Here is a 12,818-nt window from a genome sequence, read left to right on the forward strand (position 1 = left end):
CTATCCAACTTTTGTTGTTAGATTTCCTTCAGACTTACCTTTTCTATGTAGTGCAAGGGCCTGCCAGATTGCATGCAAATGGAAAGTGTTTAGGTTTGACCTCATATTATATGGTTTTGGTAAGTCTAAAGGAAAAAGTCTTCAGAAAATCTTATAGTGTGTATGGCCCATTAAACCACTGGTTTATCTGACCTTGCTCCATTCCCCGAATTGTCTGCAACCAGCTAATTTACTGCAGGTGCTCAGTCACACGTTGTTTAAATACTAAAAAGGTTCAGGCTTCAATAAGTGGATATGCCACACTGCAAGTGTATGATTAATGTTTACAGAAGAAAAACTTTTGCCGCACATTAAAAAAAGACGGCTTAGTTCCATAACCCTAAGAAAATGAGCTGCAATACTAACACAAACATAAAAGCACCATCATTCACATGTTTTAACCACTTGCCGACCGCCGCCCGACTATATACGGCGGCGGTCAGCCCCTCCCAGGCAAAGTGAGGTACCGGTACGTCACTAGCCTGGGAGCAAATAGAAGGCGAGCGCGCGCCCCCGCTCGTACCCGAAGAAGCCGGCGCGTGTGACCAGCAGACCCGATGTCTGCCGGTTATCGGCGATCGTCGGGTGGAGAGGGAGAAAGGCAGGCGGCTAATGTAAACAAAGCTGCCTGTCATTCTCCCCTGTGTAAAAGCACAGATCAATCGGTCCTGCTATGTAGGACCGTTGATCTGTCCTGTTACACACACAGCCACATCCAATGACAGTAATAAACACGCCCCTAGGGACACACTTAACACCCCTCCCTCTCCAATAAAGTTAACCCCTTCCCTCCCAGTGTTCCCATTTTTACAGTGACAGTGCATATGTATAGCACTGATTACTGTAGTAATGTCACTGGTACCCCCAAAAGTGTCAAAAATGTCAGTCAAGGGTCCGATCTGTCCGCCGCAATGTCGCAGTACCGAAAAAAAAAAAATCTCAGATTGCCGCCATTACTTGTTAAAAAAAAAAAAACAACAAAAATGACAAAAATCTTTCCCTTAGTTAGTAAACGCAATAACTTTTGCGCAAACCAATCAAAATACGCTTATTGTGATTTTTTTTACCAAACATAGGTAGCAGAAAACAAATTGGCCAAAAATTTAAAAAAATTTTGATTTTTACATTTTTTTGGGGGGGAATTTCATATAAAAAAATGTGAAAAATATTGTTATTTTTGCAAAATTGGCGCTCTTGTTTTGTTTCTAGCGCATGATCAAAAAAAAAAAAAAAAAAAAAAAAAAAGATCGCACAGGTGATCAAATACTACCAAAAGAAAGCTCTGTTTGTGGGGAAAAAAAGGACGTCAAATTTATTTGGGTACAGCGTCGCACGACCACGCAATTGTCCGTTAAAGTCACGCAGTGCCGAATCGCAAAATACCCCCCTGGTCAGGAAGGGGGTAAAATCTTCCAGGGCTTAAGTGGTTAATTACAGTGGAATGGTACAACAATCTGAATACTGATCACCAAGGAAAGAAACCTTTTTAAAAGACTCTTCCCTGCTCACAATAGCTGAACCAAGCCCCAGCAAGAGGTCCCCTATATACTTTTTTTGACAAATCTTTGACATAATCACCTCTAAAAATGAAAATATGGTTGTACAGAATTAAAGTGTGCCAACAGAGAGGGAAGAGGATTTGTTGTCTTCAAGAGCCCAATGATCTCACCAGGAGGCTGCTGTCTGGGGGGAAAATCTAATCTGACGTGTTTGGCTACCTGTGTCAGCACTGCGCAAATACTTCCTTCTACATTTACCATAGTAACAAATATGTTTGTACGCACAGAAGGCCATCCCTGCAACTGACTTTTGAAGGCTGTGACAAGAAGAAGCGTGGGAAATGGAAAATACATACTTGCACATATTTCTGCAGCATCAGTCCAATGGTGCAGCGGTCGTCCACCAGCTCTAAGACCCAGAACTGAGCGATCACATGACCGCGTATTGCTCCGTTCTCAGCCTTCACTGAGCAGAAAGTGGTGACGCTCAGTCACTGCTCTAATCTTGCAGAGCTCAATAGAGTGCCAAGCAGTGGAAGGTGTGGAAACAGCTGGCTCAGGTTCTCAGAGGCATACTAGAAAATTTGGTACCCCACTAAACATTAATACATTTTAAGAAAAAAAAGGGCCTGTAGAATAAAATGGTGGCTGTTTATCAACAGCATATTTTCAGGAGAAAAATACACTAATTTTAGTACAGACAATATAACACCCCATTTTTCTGGAAAATTATAAAAGGATGGGGATGCGTCAAGTAAATAGACGACCAAGCATGTTGAGACAGTGCTCCATATTCAGAACCATAGGTTTATATCGCCCCCTACAGAAGCAGGACACTAGGCAGAAAAAAAAATTGGCTAGGACTAGTTGGTATAACCCCCCCCCCCTCTCTGCTAGAGGCCTTCAGTTTAGTAACAAGCAGTGTCAGAAGTATCAAAACTCCATAGAGGGGTGGGTATTGCGTCCGTCAATAAACTCAGAGAAATGGATTTTACGGTAAGTACAAAAATCCTATTTTCTCTATCGTTCGTTGACAGACACAGTGCTCCATATTCAGAAACATAGGGACGTTCCCAGCAGTGCCAAACATGAGGGGTGGGACAACAAAAAAAAATCCCAAGGCTAAACAGGTAACAGGAGCTCAAAAAAAAAAACTGGAGCCCAACCTGACCATACACCCCCAAAGAGGGAAAGACCCTCTAAAAAGCAGCCTGCAAAACCTTGCAGCAAAAGGAAGCATCCGCAGATGCCAACACTTCCACTTTGTATAGTTTAGTGAAAGTGTGCACCGATGACCAAGCGGCCGCCTTGAAAACCTGTACCACTGATGCCTGATGACAAAAGGCCCAAGAAGTACTAAGCGCCCGAGTAGAGTGCGCCGTTACAGGGAAAGGAGGAACCTGACCCTTGATTAGGGCTGCACGATATTGGGGGAAAAAAAAAAATCACATTGCGATATTTTTTCCCCCAACTATATATATCGCGATATTTTTTGCACCCATTGGGTGTGGTGGCTATTCCTGGTTGCGCCACTGTGATGTTTGCAGCGGTGTGACGCATGTGAGTTACCATGTTTTTTGTAATTTTATTTTAACCAATAAATGGGATTTGCGTTTATGTTAATTCTGGGGTCTCCTCTATGGAATACACGTGTGAATATTCGTGTGGAGTGTCAGAGATGGAGCCATGATAACGGGGATTATGATATACTGGATATGCCTTTTTGGATTTTAATCTGGTGAGTTTGCACTTCGTGTGGGGAAGGAGAAGCTATGCACATGGTGTTACTCTAGGACTTCCATCACTGGAATGACCTGGTCCACTGTTCATCGCATTATCACACTATTGTGGACTTTGTTGTTTTTTATTCACATGTGGACACCAGAAATATTTCTGTGGACTCTCTATTTGCTCAGACGTATACACCTTGGATTATGTGCGGACTTCTCTTGAATTAGGGTGTGAGTACTGCCCAGCTAAGACTTTTATTAACAGAGCTGCAATTATATATTTTTTATAGATGGGTGTTGACTATCATTGCTAGCTGCTTTTTCTATTAGTGTGCACGGATTCTTCATTTTCCTGTAGATCAGATACTGGCGCCATGGGGCATCTGGTGCATCCGCCAGAGGATCTCATGACCTTGCGACAAACCTCTGTACCTGTTGAGCCGAGACGCCAACAGATCCACCTCGGGGGTGCCCCACCGCAGACATATCAGAGGAAACACGTCAGGATGAAGAGACCACCGCAGACATATCAGAGGAAACATGTCCGGATGAAGAGACCACCGCAGACATATCAGAGGAAACACGTCCGGATGAAGAGACCACCGCAGACATAGAGGAAACACGCCTGGATGAAGAGACCACCGCAGATATAGGAGGAAAAATGTCCGGATAAAGAGACCACTCCTCTTTGTCCAAAGCCTGCTGACCAAGATATTCCGCCAGCCAGTTTTCCACTCCTGGAATGTGTGCGGTGGCGAGGGCCAAACAAAGCATTCTGCCCAACGGAGAATGCAGACTACCTCAAGACCTGCCAACCCGCTTTTTGTTCCGCCCTGGTGATGGATGTAAGCCACAGCCATGGCACTGTCCAACTGGAACTGGGAGCCCCCAGAGCAGATCTGTCCAGTGATCCAGGCAAAGCCTGATCGCCCGAAGTTCCAAGACATTGATCAGCAGTCTGGATTCCTCCAGCGTCCAACAACCCTGAGTAGAGCTTAGTCCCAGGAAACCTCCCTACCCGGACAGATTGGCATCCGCAGTGACCATTGTCCAATACAAGGGGAGAAAAGATTTGCCCTGCTGAAGAGCTGGGGAGCCATCAGACCAGGGAACCCCTGGTTTCCCGGCTCAGCTGAATCGGACTGTCAAGAGACTTTGGACACTTGTCCCATTTTACCAGGATCCCCCTTTAGAGGGACCTCATATGGAACTGTGCAAAAAGGAACCGCCTCGAAGGTAGCCATCAGACATGGCACCCACGTGCAAATCCAGAGGGAGGACCATCTCATGGACAGCAATAGATTAAACGAAGCATGCAACTTCTTGAGTTTGTCCAGAGGAAGGAACACTCTGGCAAGAACTGATTCCATAGTTAGACCCAGATAATCCAATTTTCTGGAGGGAAGCAAGACAGGTAGCCCAGTACCGCAACCCCCTGCTGACGCAGCAATGCCAGAATCGGAGCCAACACTTTTGTGAAGACCCAAGGAGCGGAGGCGAGACCGAAGAGTAAGCCACAAACTGATAGTGCTCCTCTCCCACAGCAAATCTGAGAAAACGCTGGCGTCGGGCACATATTGGAGTGTCTAAGTAAGCATCTTTAATGACTATAGAGGCTAGAAAATCCTCCTGATGCAGGGAAGCCAGCACTGTGCAAATGGACTCCATTCTGAACTTCTGCACCCGTACAAAGCAGTTCAGCGCCTTGAGGTCCAAGAGAAGACACACCTTGCCTTCCTTAATGGGAACTGTAGACAGGTTTGAGTAAAACCCCTGAAAATGAAGTCGGAACTGGGACCATCACCCTTCTTGCACCGCACCGCTTGCACTTACGAGGCGTTTAATCGCAGGCCAGCCCCCATCCGGTGAGGTTATATCGTGGTCGACCTAGCACAAACCTGAGGTCTGCACACGCTCACTGGCCAGACTGGGGTGACCACTGGATCTAGATTATCCAGCCCGTCGCCCAATCAGGAAGTTGATTGTAGATCTCACAGGAAAAAGACAGGAGAAAAAATTCTAAAGAAAAAACTGACAGGACCAGAGATCCCAGCAGGGGACTAGGTACCTAGAGCAGAGAGAGGGAGTATACCCCTGGGACTGCCCATAGGCATAGCCAGACTTTTTTTTCCACCTCGTGTCCTACTCCTGTAGGGGGCAGTGTAAACCAATGGTTAAGAAGATTAGGAGCTGTGTCCATCAATGAACAAAGAGACATTTCATGAAGTCTGGAAAAGGTGGACAGATAAAAGGGAAAAAAAAAAAGTAAATGAGCAGTGATTTGTAAGGAATAAGGGAGTTTAAAGCGTTACTAAACCCACAACAGTAAAACCAGTCTGTATATGCAATAAAGCAAGCTTGGTATACTCCCTGTGGTACATGAGGGGTTAATCCTGTGCATTGTGTAAAAAGCCTGTTTAATCCGGACTTCTCTGATCCCTCACTGCTTCCACTGTCCCCAATCCATCTCCTGATAGAACAGAGCCTTGGAGTTACTCTGCACATGCTCAGTTTCGTGTGTATTGCTAGAGTTTTTTTCTTGGGAGCGTGCATGTGATCAGCACAGGGCCAATCAGCGCTGTCCAGACAGAGGGTTAGGAGTCATGCAGCCTCACAGGACAGTGAGAGCAGAACGAAAACTCCTCCTACAAGCTTTAACCAGACACTGATAGAAGTCATAAGATTGCTATATACTGCTAATGAGAAAAGGTATTTAGCGGTTTCTGTTCACTAAAATAATTGCATTTCCATGTTCTGTGTACTGTGGGAGACCAGATACTTAACCCAGGACCCTGCATTCTTTGTAACACTTTAAGTGACTTTGAACGTTGTTATGGTTATTGGTGCTAGACAAGTTGGTCTGAGTATTTTAAAACGGATTTACTGGGATTATCAAGCACAACCATCTCTAGGTTTTACAGAGAATGGCCTGAAAAAAAATGTCCAGTATGCGGCAGTTGTGTGGAGGAAAATTCCTTGTTGTCGTCAGAGGAGAATAGGCAGACTGGTTTTAGATGATAGAAAGGCAACAATAACTTAAATAGCCACTTGTTACAATCAAGGTATGCAGAATACCATCTCTGAACGCACAACACATCAAACCTTGAAGCAGGTGGGCTACAGCAGCAGAGGACAACACTAGGGATGCACCGAAATAAAAATTCTGGGCCGAAACCGAAAATGCAGGATGCCCTTGGCCGAAAACCGAAACCGAAAATGACTTTTTCCCCAAAAAAAATTTAAAATAGATAGAAGAGGGGCATACACCAAAAACAGGCAGCGACTTACACCTGTCGCTGCCACCCTGTCACAGTATATGTACTGCGATGGGTTGGCAAGAGGTTAATTTAATTACCAATGGTATTTGTATTATGCAGCATGAGGGGGTTAATGTATTGCCACTGCTGGTCACTGATGCATTAGTGACCGACCAGTGGCAGTTAATTAACCCCTTTGTGCTGCATTAGTGCAACCAGTATCAGTGCAACCAGTGTTAATTAACACGGATACTGATTGCACTAATGAAGCACAAAGGGGTTAATTAACTGCCACTGGTCGGTCACTAATTCATCAGTGACCAGCAGTGGCAATACATTAACCCCTCATGCTGCATAATACAAATATCATTGATAAGCTGTCTCAGCTCTCCCCCATCCCCCCCCCCCACTGCCTCAGCGTCCCCCTCGGCAGTACACCCTCCCCCCCTCTGGCTCAGCGTCCCTCCTCGGGTGTCCATTCAAAAGAAATGCCTCTGGCCGGCGGCCCGCCTCCCGGTGATGTCACTACTGCGATCTGTGTATGAATGAAGTGACACACCGGGCGGGAGGGCGGGGCGAGCGGCCGCTAATAGATATAACTATGTGATCCTTCACTTCCCTGACAGAGGAGATACATTCCTGTCAGGGAAGTGAAGGATCACATAGTTAAAGCTATTAGCGGCCGCTCGCCCCGCCCTCCCGCCCGGAGTGTCAGGTCAGTTCTCATTCACACAGTCACAGTTCCGCTGACAGGGAAGGATCACATAGTAATATCTATTAGCGGCCGCTCGCCCCGCCCTCCCGCCTGGTATGTCCCTTCATTCATACACACATCATAGTAGTAGGGACGTCATTGAGAGGCGGGCGGGCGGCCAGAGGCGGGACTTTTAAAACCTGCCCTGCGCTGCGCCCTCCTCCTTCCTCACGGCGGCCATATTAATTTCGGCAATGTTAACCCATTATCAGCCGAAATGGGATAGGCTCATTTTCGGCTGATAATTTCGGTGGCCGAAATTTCGGTGCATCCCTAGACAACACCAAGTGCTACTCCAGTCAGCTAAGAACAGAAAACAGGCTACAATTGGCACAGGCTCACCAAAATTGGGAAAACGTTGCCTGGTCTGATGAGTCTCTATTTCAGCTGCTACATTCAGATGGTAGGGTCAGAATTTGGCATAAACAACATGAAAGCATGGATCTATCCTGCCTTGTATCAACCGTTCAGGCTGGTGGTGGTGTAATGGTGTGGGGGATATTTTCTTGGCACACTTTGGGCCCCTTCGTACCAATTGAGCATCATTTGAATGTCACGGCTAACCTGAGTATTGTTACTGGCCATGTCCATCCCATCCCTTTATGACTACAGTGTCCCCATCTTCTGATGGCTCCTTCCAGTAGGATAATGCACCATGTCACAAAGCTCAAATCATCTCACCACTGGTTTCTTGAACATGACAATGAGGTCACTGTACTCCAATGGCCTCCACACACACCAGATCTCCATCCAATGGAGCACCTTTGGGATGTGGTGGAAGAGGAGATTCGCATCATGGATGTGCACCCGACTAATCTGGAGCAACTGCGTGATGCTATTATGTCACTATGGACCAAAATCTCTGAGGAAGGTTTCTAACAACTTGTTGACTCTATGCCACAAAGAATGAAGGAAGTTCCGAAGGCAAAAAGGGGGTCCAACCCGCTACCAGCAAGGTGTATCTAATAACAGGGCCAGTGAATGTATATTGATATTTGCTTATCCGGCTACATCTTAGGCCTTACTTAACCCCAATATCAACTTTTTATCCCAAGAAAAATGCTTACCTGTGGTACACCGGTGAAGTCCGAACTGAGGGGTCCATCGGAGAAAGGGGTACCATTTAATGCAATCTGAAGAAAAGGAAAAAAAAAAAGGGTATTGTAATACTGCCAAATATACCAGCGATCCCAGTAGCCATTCCAGTACTAAATTCCAGCCCTTCATTTGTTTCAAACTAGTTGGCGATATTAAATAAGTCATTCAATTATATGAGATGATAAATGAAGTCTGCTTGTAGCTCTTCATGTCCACACAAACATCAGGCTATAGAGCCAAACGGCAAACTGCTTTTCATGTGTTCTTGTACCAGTTCATACACCTTAACAAAAGGGATGACCTTGGGTGTGTGCAGTCACTGTACTGAACCAATCAACTAAGGGCGAGGCATTCACCACCCCACAGCTGCAGGTACACACTCCACCTTTATACCTGCAGCTGTGGATCAGGGAATGGCTAGGCTGCAGGTCAATGGTCCAGTATTGGTGACTGCTTCACAAGGATTCCGACTATGATCCCAACATGCCCAAGCTCACCCCTACTTAACAAATGATAAGTCCAGCTTTACTTACAGAAGACTTAACATTATATTATCAGAAAAAAAAAAGCAATGTCCACAAGTAATTCAACCACACTGTTCCTGACATCACTGTTTGGTCCACAGACCAAAGTCAGTTAGCCAATCAGGAGATTGCCTTTCAGAAAAATGGTCCTTAATGTAAAATTTCCGCCCTACAATTTGTAAGCCTTCCATGATGCACTCTCTGCAGCTGTAGGACTACAGTGGACTGCCTTCCTACCACCTGCCTCTTTCTGGCCTCTTGACCTTTACCCGATTTGAACCATCCTTTCTCCTCCTCCCTTTCTCTCTTGCTCTTTTTTTTATATCTTACCAAGGCAGGTATTTTATTAATATTACATGCAATAAGAGTTAATTTATCAAAGTAATATATAAAAGCACAGGAAAACATGCTGTGGTTTCCGGTGCATGGGTGTGCCATTAACAGCAGCACAGCACATATGGTAACAGCAGCACAGCACATATGGTAACAGCAGCACAGCACATATGGTAACAGCAGCACAGCACATATGGTAACAGCAGCACAGCACATATGGTAACAGCAGCACAGCACATATGGTAACAGCAGCACGTCTGTGCAGAAAAAAAAACCCTAGCATTCCTGGTCGTGGCCATCTTGAGTAAGGGCAGATGATTCATGTAACATTAACTTGAATCCATCAGCCCTTAGCTCGCTTAGGCATGCATGGAGGAAGATGGGCTTAGCTGGGAAAACTCCTACCCTCCTGAAAACTCCTGGGATTTACGGAATCATTTGTCTATACCTGGAATAAACTAACAAAAAAAAAAAAAGTAAATACGATATACTTTCTTATCTACTTACTAATGCTCAGACATGCCATTGAACACTGATAGGGGTGCTAGGCTCTTGCTGTAGTCAAATGCCTGTGAGGAAAGAGCAGAGGTGTGGCTTATAGCCCGGGTGCCCGTTGTTGCTTGTTGAGGTGCACCCAGGGGAAGGAGTGGACAGTGGTGGCGAGGGAATGCTCTGTGCAATATTACACAGAGCAGGTAGGTAAACTATTTATTGCACAGAGCAGGTAAGTGTATATTATATATATAAATAAATAAATAAAACACACACACACCCCTTAGTACTACTTCAAGGCAACTGTCTTCTGTGTACTGCTAGTATGTAAAATAGTTTATTTGTGGTACAAATATTCTGTGACCTTGATTCTACATTCACACCTAAGACTGCATTCACACTTGAGCGAAGCGTTTTGGTGCCATTTTTACCGCGATTTTAACAGCGTTTTTGGAGGCAGGCATTGACATCTAAAAAAAAACGCTGGTAATCAGCCCAAAAAGAAGCTCATGTACTTTTTTCAGCTACAGGTGTTTTGCTTCATTGGGCATTTTGGATTTTCACAGATGAGCATTTTATGAGCGGAAAAAACTCAGGTGTGAACAGAGCCTAAGTGTCACGTTTTCAAGTGGGTTTGAGCTTTTTTTGGAGCAAAATTGCACGTTTTGCAGCTTTTTTCAACTATCGAATGAAGTGCAACAAAACTATTAAAAAACGCTCAGAAAAAAAAAAACTCATGTCGCACTTTTTAGGTGTTTCCAGTGAAGTCTATGGGGTTAAAATGCTCAATTCTGCTTAAAAAAGTATCTCATGTACTTTGAGCAACAGCCATTTTTCTATAAGCGACAGAACCCTCAGATGTGAACAGGGGCGGTAGAAACAATAGGTTTTTACTTGTTGAGCGTTTTAGAGCTAAGTAGGAATGGAGCCTGAAAAGATAAGTTTACCTTTCATAACAGGTACACCCATATTTAGCGCTGTGGTAGTTTATTCTCTCTTCCTGTAGATTGTATCTGCTTGCCCATACGGGATGTACGGGCACACAGATACACTGGCAGATCTGCTGATCGCTGGTGCAATGCTTTACAGGCTCCAAATAAATGCACATTTTTTTTACCTGCAAAAAAAATGTGCATTTATTCTTTTTCTAAAAAGTGAACTTATTCTTTAAAGTACAGGAACGCGCTCAAATGACATTTGTGGACATTAACTACCTTAGTGCAGACGTTAGTTGTAACGAAACGTGCGTAGGGAAGGCGTGCTGACGTCACTACTCTACATCCGGAAGCTGGGCAGCGGCGGTGTTTTTGAAATCTTTGACAAGCGCATATCATCTGAATTAATTGTGAGTGTATTTCCGTTGTTCACCTATTAAATTGCATTAGACCATCTGCACTATTGTGGCCCCTTTTTTCTCTGCATATTTATGGCCAATTAATAATTTGGACGAGGTGGCTGGTGCTTTCTCCTGCTGGATGTGGTGGTGTCTAGTACTCAGGACTCGGTCAGGAGAGGTGGTCCCTTCCGTAGCTGGCTTGTTTGAGAGTATACAATGCTAGTAATCCTTTCTTATCTGGTAAGCGCATAGCATGCTTCACTGTGGCTGTTAGAAGTGACCCTTGGTGGCGGATTTACCATCTCTTCATCTGCACTATTGGAATCTTTATTTCCTGGACTGTCCTATTGAATGCATATGTTTAATCTGTGCTATTTGTCTGGACTTTTCATTATGACCTCTGAGTATTTGAACTATTGCTGATTGATTTTCAGTGTATCAATTGTGTAGCGCAGCTTTTCCATCTACATACCTTAGTGCATAACCTAAAAAAGAAGAGCCCTTGAATCACAATTATCTAATTTCTTACATCACTAAAGCCTTTCAAACAGACAGTCACAACAAAACTAACTGCAGTTACCTGGTGTAGGCAAGTATGTTCGCATTAAAAAGCGAATTAATGTAAAAAAAAATAAAAAAATGTAAACTTGTTTTGCATGTAAATATTACTCCTCAATTATATATCATTACCTGATTTGGCCCTAATCAGAGGAAGAAAAAAAAAATTTCAGCTCCTATGGTGCAATAGACTCCTTACATATTCTGCTGCATACAAGCTGCAACATCAATCCCACGAAGACTAGCAGTGGGGCAGGGAAGAGCATTACATATGAAGGTATTTAAATCTTGAAAGCTAAAATTGTCACTCATGAAAGGTAAGGTAAGTCGATAATGGCATTTAAATGGTTATATTTAACAATTTCAGCACCTTTTCATTCTAATGCAATATTCTACTTTTAATTAAAAGAGGTTTTTTTTTAAATCTCTAACAAAATGCTCTTGCATTGGCTAGAATTTAAAATATTTTCACCAAACTGTATATTCAAGTAATCAGCAAGACATTGGATGGGAGACGTGAGAATTTTATGAATTTAGGAACAGCAAAATATAGCAAAGTTCACTGATCAAGATCTAAACCTTTACAATAATGAGTAGGAAAATGCTGCAATTCAAAGTAGCACAATACAAATCGGCAACTTCAGCACTGTCGAGGGGAATACTAAGCAGCTACTTATGAAATCAGAAGTCAAATATTAAAAAAACGCTGTATCCTGTTACCAGGCTTTCATAGTCTAAAAATAACAATTTAAATGAGCCGAGGAAATGTACGGCTAAATAATACTGAAAACCAGCTGAGAACGAAGTGCGAGAGCAACACCGTATAAACTGTGCGTCCAGGTGTACGAGATGTCTCAGTTACATCACTGTCATAAAAGGAAAAGGTTACCATTTATTAAAACAGATGTGCAGAAAAGATGTCTAAATGCAAAATACATGTAAATGAATAAATGTGTCGGGACAATGCTTATCAAGACAGAACCGCCTCAAAGACCAAGTCTGGGCAAGACTGTTTAACTAGAACAGAATATCTGTGAAGGATTACCTTCACTTTATAGTGATATACAGCTGCCTGTGACAGTGTCTAACAGATGTACAGCAGTGATGTCAGCAGGAAGCTGGATGTACTGCAGTAGTACTACCTTGTAGGGCTGAACGATAGTCGATATATCATCAACTATCGTTCTGCGGGCGATAT

The 12,818-nt window shown here is 43.9% G+C and overlaps 1 protein-coding gene across 2 annotated transcripts in view; it reads right to left on the reverse strand.

Moving 5' to 3' along the window:
• The window catches only part of FAM193A (family with sequence similarity 193 member A), a 237,038-nt gene that overhangs the window by 149,449 nt on the left and 74,771 nt on the right, over positions 1–12,818 (reverse strand). For both annotated transcript variants that reach the window (XM_082244008.1, XM_082244007.1), the window contains exon 2: positions 8,347–8,412. In XM_082244008.1, coding sequence (XP_082100134.1) covers positions 8,347–8,412 — 66 coding nt within the window. The remainder of the gene's footprint in view (positions 1–8,346; positions 8,413–12,818) is intronic.

The sequence above is a fragment of the Pelophylax lessonae genome (genome assembly GCF_965119305.1).
Source record: "Pelophylax lessonae genome assembly, chromosome: 1".
NCBI classification, from domain to species: Eukaryota; Metazoa; Chordata; class Amphibia; order Anura; family Ranidae; genus Pelophylax; species Pelophylax lessonae.